The 14,657-nt window shown below is 47.2% G+C and overlaps 1 protein-coding gene across 1 annotated transcript; it reads right to left on the bottom strand.

The window, feature by feature from the left end:
- Positions 1-20: 20 nt before the first annotated feature.
- MFSD14A (major facilitator superfamily domain containing 14A) lies at positions 21-14,291 on the bottom strand. Its single transcript, XM_080622594.1, has 12 exons — positions 14,048-14,291; positions 8,290-8,385; positions 7,099-7,161; positions 6,367-6,494; positions 5,435-5,549; positions 4,502-4,720; positions 4,116-4,229; positions 3,671-3,742; positions 2,826-2,938; positions 2,559-2,656; positions 2,016-2,179; positions 21-1,346 (listed from the first exon to the last, which is right to left on the bottom strand). The coding sequence occupies exons 1-12, from the start codon at positions 14,132-14,134 to the stop codon at positions 1,140-1,142; spliced, it is 1,476 nt and encodes a 491-aa protein (XP_080478720.1). The 5' UTR covers positions 14,135-14,291; the 3' UTR covers positions 21-1,139.
- Between the last annotated feature and the right edge of the window lie 366 nt (positions 14,292-14,657).

Below are 14,657 nucleotides of genomic sequence, written 5' to 3'. Positions count from 1 at the left end.
CAATTATTTAAAAATTCATTAAAATATTCAACTTTATTAACAGGATATTTACATATTTTTTTTTTCCTGCTCTTCGTCAACCATGGTGAATGTTCAAAGGTAAAAAAGCATTAAGCAAGAACCACAAGATGAAAACATTTTAAACCTATACAATACTTTATACACAAATTTATACAAAGCAACACTTAAATAATACAACTGGACACAAAAATATACACTTTTAGAGAAATTCACATCAGTAATTGTATAAAGCTCTCTTCTGTACTAAGGGTCCTGAAAATTTAGGACTAAAACATTAGCTCTGTAATGCAAAAGGGTTATTGTGACAGTCCTCAAAGGCCACTATATAGCACACGGACATATTCAAGGCTATCATCAGCTTATAGTTCAGTCTGTGTATTCAAGTTTTGAGGTCCTTGTATGATTATGCAAACACCAGAAATATAGTGGTATAATAAACGGTACATAGGGAAGCAGAGGTTTGGAGCCAGCAGGAAACGCTGAAGGCTCAAAACAAACACCCACTTAACCAAGTGTTTGCTACTACCGTTTATTCGGAGATAGAAAGAGTAAATGCACTTACATAAAAATAACTCTGACTGCTCGGCAAGCGTGCGCCTGTGATTTCGTATTAGTACAAACCTAAAAAACCTGCCCGACGCCTCTGAAACTAAATGATCCCAATTCCCCTGCTCCTCCTGGAGTACATGTACATTAAGGCTTTGAATCACCTGACCCAGGACTTCACACCGTTACAATGGGGTCCCCGGGGGTGCCACTGTGTCTCACTGAGACTTGGCACAACTGGAATTAAAGCTCACCACCTTAAGGAAACAGAAGGACACGTGCTCATACCTGGACTGGTCTGTTTTGTCTCTGAACTACAAGGTAAGGTTGAGTAGTAACAGTACTTCATGGCAAGAGACAAGTACGTAACAGTTTGTGTTTAAAAGCAAATTATTAACTCAGTGGCAACGTCTTTGGAGAAACTTCCTTATTTTTTTTTAATTCCTATGGATTTCATGCAGAAAGATAACTTCTTAAGATCACCTTAAGAGCTGACATTTTGGATGGAACTGGAATGTGTATCCCAAACTGCTGATGGAAAACAAAGTCCAAAATCCCGTCCTCGATTCTTGTCATACGTTTGTATCTTGCAGCAATGGTTCTTTAGCTTCCCCGGGAGCCTGGGGGCTGTGGGGATGGCCGTGGCTGCCACAGTGCTTCTTCCAGTTGCTGGAGCGGACAGTCAGGTTGGTGTGTTCAGGGATGAACAAGGCAACGAGTAGTGCCAACAGCACTGAGCATGCCCCGAACAGGAACGGGGGGCCGGGAATGATGGAGTTCTGGAAACAACAGGAACAGCACACAGGGTTAGAGAGCCCTCAGCCACCCGGGAGCAGACCACAGCTGCTCGTTACACACACAGCCCTCACTGACATGGGTTAGTGGAGGCCTTGCCAGTGCTGGGGAACAGTTGGACTGGATGAGCTTAAAGGAGGCCTTAAAGGAAGAACTGTCGCTTGCTACACTCAGCACTATTGCGTCCCCATGGGGGAAAGGACATTTATGAGATGGAGCATATGATTTCCTATTAATGCTCCCCCGCTTCCTCTTCTAGTGCAAGTTCTTTCTGCTGAGTCTCCTCAACAAATAATATCCATCAGGAACTAAAGTAAATACAGCGAGCTTGGTTAAAGGGCAACAAAACCAAAACATACAACGTGAAACAGAAATACAGTGCCAGGGAGACAGGAACATCAGGGCACTGCTGTTCAGCCCATCCTCCCCTCCATCAAGTCTCTTCACAGGGGTCAGCAGTTACCTAACTACAGTCAGCTGTCTCCGAGAGTTAAGCTAAAACCATCTAGGTAAAATTAAACACAGATCAACCACCCTTGGCAAGAGCAAGTGAAGAATCTCTTGTTACACGCTTCAGTGGACTACAGACAGTGACACTCGGGAGCCCTCCTCCCAGTTTGTGTTTTTGGAAACAGTAAGTAAAAGAAGAATACCTGTTGTAAATGGTACTGTGTGACCATGCTGCCTCCTGATGGCGACTCAGGCATGGGGAGTTCATTCAGTTCAACATGAAAGATATAGAATATAAAACCATAAAGTGCTGGGCCCAAGCCATTACACAGGCCTCGAATTCCTGTTATCATCCCTTGAACAACACCTGGAAACAGTAAAATACACCGTTATCTATATTTATACATCTAGAATTAACTATTTTTAATGTATCAGCAGTACTTCAGTCACTTAAAACCGATGCAAGCGGTAAGTGTCTCTAAATGATGTTGCAATACTGGGTAGCAAGGTAGTTGGGGGGGGGGGTCCGAAAAACTGCCTTTATTCAAGTATTTCTGCTGTCCCACTGAATAAATTGCTGTGTGCAACCTGCACAACAGAGCAAAAGTCTGTCAAACATGAGGGAAGGGACAGCACCTGAAGTCTGCTATTGATTCTGCTGCTGTTGAGACTTGGTGAATGCTTTCCCTCTGTGCCAGAAGGACACAACACTTGGAAGCTGCAATCTGAAGGAGGACAACACGTACCCTGCTGGTCAGCATCAGCCGTTCGGGAGACCAGCGCACTTACAGCTGGGAAAGTAATACTGGACATGGCTGCCACGGCGCCGGCGGCCCACATCATCCTGCAAGCACACAGACACGGGTGACTGCACTGTCCCACAGCACGTGGGCACACGTGTACGTGTGTGTACATACGTGTACCCAAACAGGCACTCGAGCATCTCCCTTGGATAAAGGGTAACATGCAGGAAAGGGCTGGCTCGTTCAGACACCACAATGATATTCACCTACCAGGGCTCTGATCCAAAGCCGTACCAAGCGAGCTGCAGTATTTGAAAGCCGAGGCCCAGGAGGATGGTGTTCTTGTTTCCAATGGACCGCATCAGTAAACTCAAAACTATCGTCTGACATGGGCAAAAAGAGAGACACGTTAAACATTTCAAAGAAAACAACATTTTATTCTAAGTGTTCGATCCATGCAGCTCGATAATGAATTAAAGAAGTGAAACACCTCACAACATTCTATTCCAAATGTTAAATACATGCAAATTAATTTTCAAAAGCCAAGTGCAATTCTCCATAAGCAGCATTTGCCAAGAATTCAGGAATCTCCACCAAAAAACCATCAATTGTGGAGCAAGTACCTGCTCTTTTGACAAGGGTTTGTGGTGACAGGACCAGGGAATGGCTTTAAACTGAATGAAGGGAGCTTCAGGTTAGATCTAAGGCAGAAGCTCTTCCCTGTGAGGGTGCTGAGGCGCTGGCCCAGGGTGCCCAGAGAAGCTGTGGCTGCCCCATCCCTGGCAGTGTTCAAGGCCAGGTTGGACACAGGGGCTTGGAGCAACCTGCTCCAGTGGAAGGTGTCCCTGCCCGTGGCGGGGGTTGGAGCTGAATGAGCTTTAAGGTCCCTTCCAACCCAAACCAGTCTGGGGTTCTGTGAAATAACATGAACAAACTGTCACCTCTTCTTTGATGCACAAAGGATTTGGTTTTCTCAACATAAAGCAGCCTGGATACTAAGGAACCAAACCCTGCCTGGGTTTTCATCTAAGGGAACTGCAGCATTGTGGAAGTTCTGCACAGCGCTCAGCTCTTCTGGAGTTATCAAGCCAATGGAATGCAGAGCAGGAACTCACCTGTGCAATAATGGAAAGAATCCCGAGGACTGCTATAAATGCTGCAACACTTTCCGATGAAAATCCCATGATCTGTGTTAACAAAAGGCATTGAATGATGAACAGTAAAGTACCTATCAAGGTGTCACAAACATCAAATGCACCGCACACAGCAGGCATTATTCAACCCCTCCCTAACTTGGAAGAAAAGGTGGGGGTTTTGTTGGGTGGGGGCTTGTTTGGTTTGTTCCTTCCATTAAATCAAGCAAGTACACACAAAAACTGGGCATAAATAGAGAACAATTTGTCTCTAAAAAGAGACAAAACCAGAACAGGAAGAGGACTTAAACCTGCTGGAAGCTGCAAAGCGCACTGGTTATCTCCACATTCTGCGTTCATTCATCCATGCTGCCAACTGCCCAGTAAATTCATTTTTGTTCAAATCCATATCAAAACGTTCAGTTACCTGTCTGAGGTATAGGAAGAAGCTGGAATACTGCCCTGCCTCCGGGAGGTATGAAAGAAAGACCGTTATGCAGATTAGCAGCACGATTGAGTCCTGGCCGACTTTCTTCAGTGACTACGGCAAGAAAATAGTATTAGAAACCATTTAATCTTCATATTCAACAAGCAACCTAGCAAGAACCCCAAAAGCTTGTCAATTCCTGGGGCTGTGCTGTGGTACCACCAGAACCTTCCCTGCGTCGTCACTGGCAAAGTACTAGCAGCAACACAAAGTTAAACTTGAAAGGTGAGGTTTTTCGAGCCTTAAACGCAGTGAATTCATTCTCTTCCCTGTCTCAAAAGCTCAAGGTTTACAATTAACAAATACTCCACATTATCATAGCTTACTGCAAAGGGGTCAGCCTGTTCCCATGAAATGGGTGCTCCCCAGGACGCTGGCCTCATCTTCTCTGGCAGCGACTCTGGTACAGCAACGAGAATAAAGCAGATGTCCAACAGGGCTATGGCTGTAGCCAGCACCACGACCAGGCTGTCTCCGTAGACTCGACCAAGGTAGGCACCAATAGCAGGGCTGGTAACTAAACTTGCTGCAAAAGTTGCTGACACCTACAACAAGGAGCAGCTGGTGAGATTTACAGTCAGAAGTCAACAGTCCTGTTACCCATCTGCCCCAATTTCACAAGCCTAACCATTTCCATCAGGTAGGGATTGAAAGTAACCTTTCTCCTGCGACACTGGGGTAGCAGTGGCTCTTTCCCAGCATGTCTCAATTCCTGATGTGTACAGGCAGAACAAAACTATTTAGTTCCCATTCTGCTCCTCTGTAACTGCAGGGCTTGAGGGCCCTGAGACTGGGCAGGTCACTGGGAGACACAGAGAAATGGAGAGGAGGTGTAAGAACTTGGACAAACAAACTATATGGCTCCGCTTGCAGCAGTGCCTGGAGACGGGAGCAGGCAGCACCGAGCTGTCACACAGCAGCAGTTCCAACAGCACCCAGGAACAAAAGGTTAGATTTTTGACAAGACGACGGAGTAGTACTTGTGTGAGAAACAATGCAGGGGTAACTCAGAGCCTCCCAAACTACATCATTAACGCTGGTAACAACTGCTAAGACAGACATATGAAGACAGCTTTTAAGAGGTTTGAAGTTAGAAGCAGAATATTCAAAAGACACAGGACTGGGCAATGAAACCAATTCAACAGAAAAACCTTGCTCCAAACTTGCCACAGAAGAGACAGGAACACGACTTTGAAAAGCTTCCCCTGCTGAAGGGTTTAGTACTGAAGCCACAGGAAGAGAGCCCTAAAAATACCTACCAAGCCATAGGCCATGCTCCTTTCATGCTCTTGGGTTATGTCTGCTACATATGCAAAAACCACAGAAAACGTCACTGCAAACACTCCGGAGACAGAGATAACGGCAAAGTACCACCTAGAACAGTGCAAAGCAACCCATCAGAACAGTAAATGGAACAAAGAGCCTCTATTCACAGCCCGAGCACAGTTCAACAAGAAATCACCCTGTCCAACCTGCCATGATAAATACCAAGTTAAACGTGGATAAAGGCAAACTGAACGTGTCTCGATACAGTTGTGTGGCTCCTCCTTAGTGCACCAAGGACATGGACTGGAATTCTGTAACACCTACAGAAAGCTGCTGTGGTTAAGAACTTGTAGGAGATGAGGTGCTGGATTTACCTTTGGCTGAATGCCTGTGACCCAAAGCAAATCGGGAACTTCAGGATTTTGAGAATCTGGTCATTGAGAGGTCAACACAAGCCTTATCTTTATGCTACAGGCACCAGATGTTATTTGTACCATGAATCTACACTTAGAAACAAGCTACTTCCCAGAAAAGGGATGAGGAATCCATAAACTATGTGTGACCACAGTGAAGGCTGGGAAGGCTCACGGAGCTACCTGAAGAGGCTCTGCCCTGCAGAGTTTACTGGAGAGCATTCTAGTATCTTAGTATCAATTTAGCACCCTAGAATTCTAGGCAGAAGTACCTGAAGTAGGAAGTGGGGCCTTCAGCAAAGAGCTCAAAACCAACCGCTCTTAAAACCCTGACCAAGGCATTTGGCCTCATGGCAGCTGCTCCAGTTTGACTCTGCTCTCCCAGCTTTGCACCCAAGCAATACAAAAGCATCAACCCTCCATGAAGCACAAACACTATTTTATCAACAATGCTACAAACGCAAGCACCCTTGTCAAGAAACAACAGATCTAGTGTGAAAGCATGCACTAACCATGGGCTGATCTTCATTAGTGGTATTGGTGCACAGGTGAAAAACACTGTTAGCAGCAGGAAGGACTTCCGTCCCCATACATCAGACAGGGCACCAATGAGTGGGGCACTGAGAAAGGATAACAAGCCCTAAATAAAACAAAACATTTCCTGTTAGAACGGTTGGAAGTGGTTAGAACAGCAACAGCAAATCCTACCACAAACTGACAGCAGCAGTTTACTCTACTTTGAGTAAAGCTGATGACTCTCACGCAAGGCACTTGAAGGCAACATGGTCCAGTGTTACCCATGTCTGGTTACATACAACTGAGGTAACAATTTGAGATCTGTTACCTCAGAACCACCCAAAATTCAAAATGCAGATGATCCAGTGGCACCTGCAGCTCATGAACTGTGTTTTCTAGTTTTAGGTACTCTGAATTCACATAAATGTAAGTAATTGAAAAAGCCCCACTGCAGCAACAAGCTCCAAGTAAACCACTGTCCAATTGTAACACCACGTGTGCCATCCGGGGCCGGTCAACTGCCTTCTTATTTGCTGACCCCAAAGAGTGGGTACAGAGCAGACAATACCTAACTAAAAGATGCAGATTTGCTTTTTTAGCAACAATGTATTCCCTTGGTTTATTTGTACTGTGAGAGCTCTACTGAAAAACCTCTGGAATACGTTTTCCAGTCTATTCGTCCCACCACTCACTTTACATTGTGCCTGCTAGAAACTTGTGCACCTTACCTTTACTCCTTGAATTAGACCATTCATTAGAAATGTATGTTTTGGGAAGGTTTCGTGCAAAACCTGAAGAAAAAATACAAACACTGTCATTTACACAAAGTATTAACTATACACATTGCTCATGATGTGTCCAACACCTACAGTGGCACAACCACAGGAGTTTTATACTTTCACAGAATACAGGGAAAGAAAAACAAGAGGAGCCACAAATAATCTATTTAATCTTTAATTCACATGGAAGGCACGTTGAGATTTCAGCTTTATGTGATAGAGGCCTGAGTTCTCTCCACACCTGGGGCAGGATCCATGTCATGCAGCCTCAGTGCCTGAAATCTAAACAGACCACAGAGAACCCAGAAAATGGTCTCAGGCTGGAGTCTCCACATGCTATACAGTGTCACCTGTGGGGCCTGGGGAGGAAGAGGAGAGACCCCATCATTCGCAAGTGCCTCTCCACATGGTGGATAGAGCCCAGCTGTGCAGGCAGGACAGGAGCATCCCTCAGTCTGACTGTGCCACACGAGATGGACTCCATCCAGTGACCAAGTACAGCTCATCTCCAGGAGGAGATTGTCCCTGGTCAAGCCTACCAAGCTGCACCAAGACTGTGTTTTAGGTGGAGTCCGCTTGGAGATCTTTAAGCCTTTGCTCCTTTTAATTCGCAAGCATGTGTCACTCTCAAAGATTAAATCCAGACGGAAAGCAACCAACTCCATTAGAAAATAATTTGGTACAAACACGCTGGGATGACTGGCTTGCTAATCACAGGGAAGCTCCTGACTGGTCTGACAGGGTCTGCATGCTGAAGCCTCCATTTCAAGCAGAGCCAGGTCAGCAAAGATCTCCCTGCCTTGAAATCTGACCAAATTTCACGTGTATTTTTGTCCTTACATTTGTAATGTGCTAAATTTTTGTAGTATATTGAAAGGAAAGAGATTTCACTGCTGTCTCGCTGGTCTCAAGTCAGAACATATTTACACGTCAGCTTGAGCATTAGCAGACTGCACATACACAGCCCTGCTGCCCCATTACACTGCTGGTTCCAGGAACTTAAAACACAAAACTTCCCACGTGCACAACAGAGCAGCCCAATGCTATAGAATTGTCATTTAATTCAGAAGATGTGCAGTGCCTTTGCAGCAAATGTCCCATCTCCCATATAGTGAAAAGGACTTTCAGCCTATCACTTACCACCAGGGTGGGCGCTGTCAAGAGTCCCCAAGCGAAGAACTCCAAGAAGATCACTATCACAGCGTGGTAGACACTTGGAGAACCTATTCCTTGAGGCTAAAACAAGAGAAAAACCAGGTGATTAAAACATCTAATAATCCACCACTGTAACAAGAAATGCATGGGAACACTACAAACAGAAGGATTAAGGAATGGAACAGGGCTCAGAAGCTGGAATACAGTTACTCAAGTTAACTGGTATTCTGACACTCCTTTTTTTAACCCTCTGCTACCAGCATCCTGAAATGTCTTAATCCCCTGCAGAATATAAAGCGCACTCTCACCTCAAAGTGAAAAATAAACCATTTCTACTGCCAGTCTGGGGAACAAGGATGCTGAGAGAAGAGACAGCCTCTTCTCTGGGGAATTAGTTCCTCTTCCTTGAGAAAAAATGCTTAAGACCACACAATGTTGCATGGAAATCAAGTTGTCGTCATTTCAAAACATGGCAAAGTCTGATTACCTGGTCTGCCCAACAGCTTTAGAGTACTTCTGCTACTAAAAGGCACCATGGCTACAGACAAAATTGAGCTCTGAATCAGGGAAGAAAAACTGAAAGAATGAACACCAGAAGTGAACCTCAGGAACAGCACTGATCACTTCCCAAATCCTGAGAGCAGGCCTACGTTAGCCAAAATGTGCCTCAGGTGCAGGAAGAGACTTGGATAAAAGATCTGAAATAAGGAACTTTAAATTATTTGGTGATTTAGTATAATCAGAAGTAGTTTTTGAGGAGAACAAAAAGAGCACGGGTGGGAGAACCTGCTCATCTCATACACCTGTAAATGCCACCCTGTCAAACAACATGCCACAGCTCATGATTTGCAAATTGAGGAAACGGTGCATTAAGTATTTTCAGAGGGAGGCAGGATGAGTAACTCCTGAGAAATCTCATGAGCCTGCTATAAGCTTACGAGTGCTGCCTTAGCATCTACTTTTCTGGCTCTATCTGGAGGTGAGTTACTGACAAGAGTACCACCGATCTGATCAGACCGAGCACGTGTACTCAGCAAACATGCTGCTTCTCAAGAAAGCTCGGGGAGGTCTTACCAATGTGTATAGATATGATGAGAGGGAGCAAAGACAAGCAGCGAGACTCCTCTCAGAGGCATGAGGGACAGCTCCGAAGGTACACACTGAAATACAGGAAATTCTACTTAAACCTGGAACAAAACAAGCCCTGGGGAACAGGCTGCCCAGTGAGGTTGTGGAGTCGCCACCCCCAAACCTGACTGGACTGCTCCAGCTGACCCTGTTTGGGGGATGAGACTGGGTAGCTGGGCTAGAGATGTTCACAAGTGCCTTCCGACCTCAAACACTACACAATTTGAAGGTGAGGGCAGTTAATACTACAGCCTTGCTTTTATGACAAGATTTGTGCAAGTCATACCTAGCCCTATTTTCCAGATTCCAGTATTTCCAACAAGTGGGGGGTGGGAGGGAGGAAGTAAGCCTTCTGAACAACTGTAGGAAGTACAGAAAACCACACTGGCCATTCACCCCTACTGCTAGAAAAGATCATAATTTTCTAAAGTAGCTATACCAATATTTTACCATCCTACAGGTGAGCTACAAAAGTACCTTAGCACTGTGCTCATTTTCTTTCCCCAGCCCTCTTCAGTAAATACAGACATACCATACAGATATTTCTGCTATTTTTATAGCCTGTTCTCTTCAGGAGGTAAATTACCAGTCTTTATAAGCACAGAAAGCAGCTATAATTATCTTCACTTCCCACAATTCCTCTCCCTTTCCACCCACGACCCTTACTTTAGTTTTGGGTTAAAATCTACCCAGCTCTGCACAAACTGTGAGCAACATTCCCATGATGCCAGGTTCATTCTTACAGCCCCCAGACCCCTGTCACTTTTACTGGCACATGACCCCAATGTATTACAGCAGGTGAGGCTGGAGTCAGGAACCACCCCTGCCCCTCCAGGCACCGAGCATCAAAAGCACTTTGCTGTGTTCACAGGCGGCAAACACAAGCTCCACGTCCAGCTGAAGTGGCTATCCTGCATCGCTCAGCTGCTGGTGACTCCTGACCCTGTCAGGTCACCCCTCTGTAAGAACCTGATCAGGTGTTGCCATTACACTGGCAGAAACAAGCAGAGGTGACGTTCAGATCACCAGCTTCCTTAAGCTTCCTTGCTTTCTTGTTGCTTATGCTCGCCTATCACAGGTACTGTTATTCACTCTGATCTATATGTAAAAAAAGAAGTATTAGTCACATATAGATTATCACTCTACAACTATTTTTAAAGATGGTTGCAACTATAACATAGCAAAAATACTCCTGAGGTGGATGAAAGAGGGAAGGAGCTGAAGAAGTGGAGATACTACAGTGCACTAAGATATATGACGTGTATTCAGCCCACAAGGACAAGTCTGATGCACTCTCCTACCCCAACATGTCCAGTGCAGGTGCTGGGTATTCAGCCCTGTCCCACTCCAAACACCCGCCCCGCTGTGCTTTACAAACTGGCTAACATAGTGTCATGAGATGCAATAACCTAAGTGCCACCGAACCAGAAGCCTTCCACCTGGAGGTAAGGCACAGAAAAGATAACGCTTGTGTGAACAACCTGGAACCGAGATGTTCCCATCAGAGTAACAGCAACTCCCCCCTGCAACCGTGTAGCCAGAGCCAATCGTATTAGTCTTTGGCAGAACCTGTGGCACAGACCGGTGCTAAGAATGCCCCTTTCCCCAGTTAGAGACAAAACACCTTTAACCAAACAGGCTGTCATGCCCATGATAAAACGTGGATATGGCAGGCACCCCTGAGAACACACACCTGACAACAGAGTAACCATGAAAGAAACAAAGGCATCACACGGATGATGATGGCTGCTTCTCCTCTGCTGGGGAGGCAAAGGCTCTAAAGCAAGTACTAAGCTCTACCTCTCCCTAGCACTGCCCACGTGGTGCCTCCTAGTTCATTTCAAGGCTGTTTCCAAAATGCATAAACTTACATCAGATGAATTCCAACTGCTCACAAACGAAAGCAAAATTAAGAACAGTGTTGAAACCAACCACTTTGCTGCTCCTCTGGTGAATGTGACAACACACACTTGAGTACACACCAGTGCACATTTTGTCCTGTGCTGCAGCTCCTGAGCCGCAAAGAGACCACCACAAAAATACCACCATGCACCAACACAGCCTCCTGCAGTATCCACCACCTCAGCATAACCTGAGGCAGGAGGAGAGGCTCTGTAGAGACAACAGCGGGCTTCCCCACCTGCTTGTTTTCCTCTTTCCATGGCAGAACTGCTGATTAGAAGTGGCAATAAATTAAACTGACTGAAGTTTCCCATCTGTAAACTCTTTTTGCTCGCGACACTGCCTCATTAAACAGCTGTATATTCTTGCTGGCGACAGTAACAGAGTCATCTTAGATGCCCAATAGTTTCAAACTAAACCAATCAGGCTGGAAACAGACACTTGGATGCTTAATTAATTGCTGGTCTGCCAGTTGGAGACATTCATCCGTTTCCCATAATGTCACATAGCACATTGGGTAAGCAAAGAAACTAAGGAGACGGAGCAAGGGCAGCTGCTCAAACCTTTCAGCAAACGTTAAAAAACAATCCAGGCACAAAGTTTTGCTGTCATTATAAAGAATACTCCACCATACCAGACTTTACAAACATATGCAAAACAAAGTCATTCTCAAAACACTTATTTGAAGGCAGACAGTATCACAAGCTGGCATTTTTGTTATCTAACAGCAATCTGCATACCTTCATCTAATGCTTATAGCCCATTTTTCCTTAAACCCAACTGAAAATGGTGCAGAACTCACGCAAGTTTGCACTCTGCTTTTGGCACCGATGGGAAGCACTGACTGTGGTACCGCAGGTATCACTTCATGCAGCGTTAGAATATCCCTTGTCCTCTCTCAGCAAAAGAAAGTTGAAGTTGAGAGATAAAGGACACTTGCATTTTAATCAATTTTTTAATCAATGATTACTCCAGAGAGAGATTCTGAAGCACCATGTCCCATGAGTTAACATGTACTCTGCCCCTATTACCATTCTAAAATACTTGCATTTAGCATTTGTACAGGGCAATATCATACATTCCATCTTTACAAAGAGCAGGAAAACACATCCTAGGAAACACAGAATCATAGAATAGTTTGGGTTGGAAAGGACCTTAAGATCATCCAGTTACAACCCCCTGCCATGGGCAGGGACACCCCACACTAAACCATGTCACCCAAGGCCTCATCCAACCTGGCCTTGAACACCACCAGGGATGGAGCATTCACAACCTCCCTGGGCAACCCATTCCAGTGCCTCATCACCCTCACAGTAAAGAATTTCTTCCTTATATCCAATCTAAACTTCCCCTGTTTAAGTTTGAACCCGTTACCCCTTGTCCTGTCACTACAGTCCCTGATGAAGAGTCCATCCCCAGCATCCTTGTAGGCCCCCTTCAGATACTGGAAGACTGCTCAACATCCATCACTGGAATTAGTTTAGCTTCTTTCCAGTAGGTAATCCAGACATGGTCACCAGCGCCTCTGCCACCTCCCTCCTCTCCCTTATTGTTCCAAATGGACAAACTGAAGGGCCACCAGCAATTAGGCTGTCAAGATGGCTCTTTATTTGAAATAATGATACTGTGTTTAGAAGCTACACAATATTCCACAGTGGAAAAAACTCCAGGGGCAATGCTACACTGGAAGCAATGCTACTCATCAATTTAAAACAAACACAAACCAAAACCAAGCTCTGGCAGCCAAAACATGAAGCAGCTTCCTGTCTTTTCAGAATTTCTGTATTTAAGAGGAAGCAAGGCAGCAGGAAGGAACTGCAAACCACTTCTGCCACTACCCTTCATGGGACTTCTCTGATGCACTAGTGGTCTCACCCACAGGACTCCTCTTCCTCAGGCTCTGGAAGCAGAAGGCCGCTGTGATGGGATCCACTCCCTGTGCAGAGGAATACATCACAGCCAGCCTTCGCACCAGCACCACCGGAGGGGTTCCTGCTCTCCCCTCCAGGCCGAGCCAGGCCATTGTGCAGCCCGCTGCTGCTCCAAGCACACAGCTGTCTCCAGTCACCGAGCTGGTGTACACCTTTTGGCCTTTGAGATCATCCAGTCCAACCGTTCCCAGCAGTACCAAGGCCACCCCTAACCCATGACACTGAGGCCTCGTCTCCACGCTGTGTGAACACTTGCAGGGACGGTGCCTGCAGCCCTGCCCTGGGCAGCCTGTTCCAATGCCTGAGCACCCTCTGGGGCAGGAATTGTTCCTCAGGTCCATCTAAACCTGCCCTGGTGCAGCTGCTTCGCAGCAGCTATTCTTTCTGCAATGATCCATTTCAGTAATGTCCAATGTAAGGTCAGGTTTAGGTTAGGACTAAGGTATAATACCGGATGGTCGCGCACAGATGCAAGTGACCTGCAGCTACCTACGCCCGACTCCTCAGTCGACACTCGTTCCTGAGCCCTGAACACCGGCCTCGGCTGACAGACAACATCACTGTTGACGACCCGCACTACCGTGACGCTCTTACAGGTGTTCCTCTGCCAACTGCCTCAAGGGAACCAGCCCGCGATGCCAGAACGCGGCTACGGGGGCCGAAACAGAAAAGAAACCGAAACCGAGCCCCGCGGGCCACGGGCCCCGACTGCCTCTCCATCCGCTGCCCGCCCTCCGCACCGCCAGCTCGCCCCACGGCCGCCCGGCCCCGCCCGGCCTCACCGTCCCGCCGTCCTTAATGATGATCTTCTTGGCCAGCATGATACTGCGGTTCACGGCGCGCTTCTTCTTCTTCCCACCCTGGGTCATTTTACCATCCTACAGCCCCGGGGGGAGCGCGGGCAGCAGCGGACCCTCCCCGGCAGCCGGGCCTTCACCTTCCCTCCCCGTGCGGCCGCGCCTGCCCTCACGCACCCGGCGCCATCTTGGCCAGCTCCCCCCCCACCACACACCCTCCGGCGCAGCCGCCGCGCATCACGCGATCGCCCCATTGGCCGGGCGCCGGTCACGCGCACAGGACGCACCGCCCGCGTCCGGCCGTGGCGAGGCGGGGGGGGGGAGCCGGGGCCCGGCCCCGGTTCCTGCCCCGCTGCCGCCGGGGCAGCCTCAACGCACCGAGCCCCGTACCCCTCACAGGCATCGGTCCCCATGGGCCTGTGCCCGCCCGCTCCCAGCCGAGCCCACAGCGCTGTTCCCCCAGCCTTCCTCCCCTCCCTCCTGCCCCGGCTGGCTGAGGGCCTGGAAAAAAGGAGCAAAACCGGTCAGTTGTTCCAGGACATACCTGGAATTTGGCATTTCCAGAGCCGAAGTCCATACCCTCTGAGACAATCCA

The sequence above is a fragment of the Psittacula echo genome (assembly GCF_963264785.1).
Source record: "Psittacula echo genome assembly, chromosome: 7".
NCBI lineage: Eukaryota > Metazoa > Chordata > Aves > Psittaciformes > Psittacidae > Psittacula > Psittacula echo.
Note: the sequence above shows the minus strand (reverse complement) of the source record. Positions and strands in the feature narration are given on the sequence as shown.

What these genes read in the sequence shown, in the direction of transcription:
- MFSD14A (XM_080622594.1), bottom strand. Translation starts at nt 14,134, where the DNA reads ATGACCCAGGGTGGGAAGAAGAAGAAGCGCGCCGTGAACCGCAGTATC. An exon ending in GGAGCATGGCCTATGGCTTG is followed by an intron (nt 4,721 to 5,434) that starts GTAGGTATTTTT and finishes TCCTTGTTGTAG; the next exon opens with GTGTCAGCAACTTTTGCAGC. An exon ending in TTCTTTCCATTATTGCACAG is followed by an intron (nt 2,939 to 3,670) that starts GTGAGTTCCTGC and finishes TGCCCATGTCAG; the next exon opens with ACGATAGTTTTGAGTTTACT.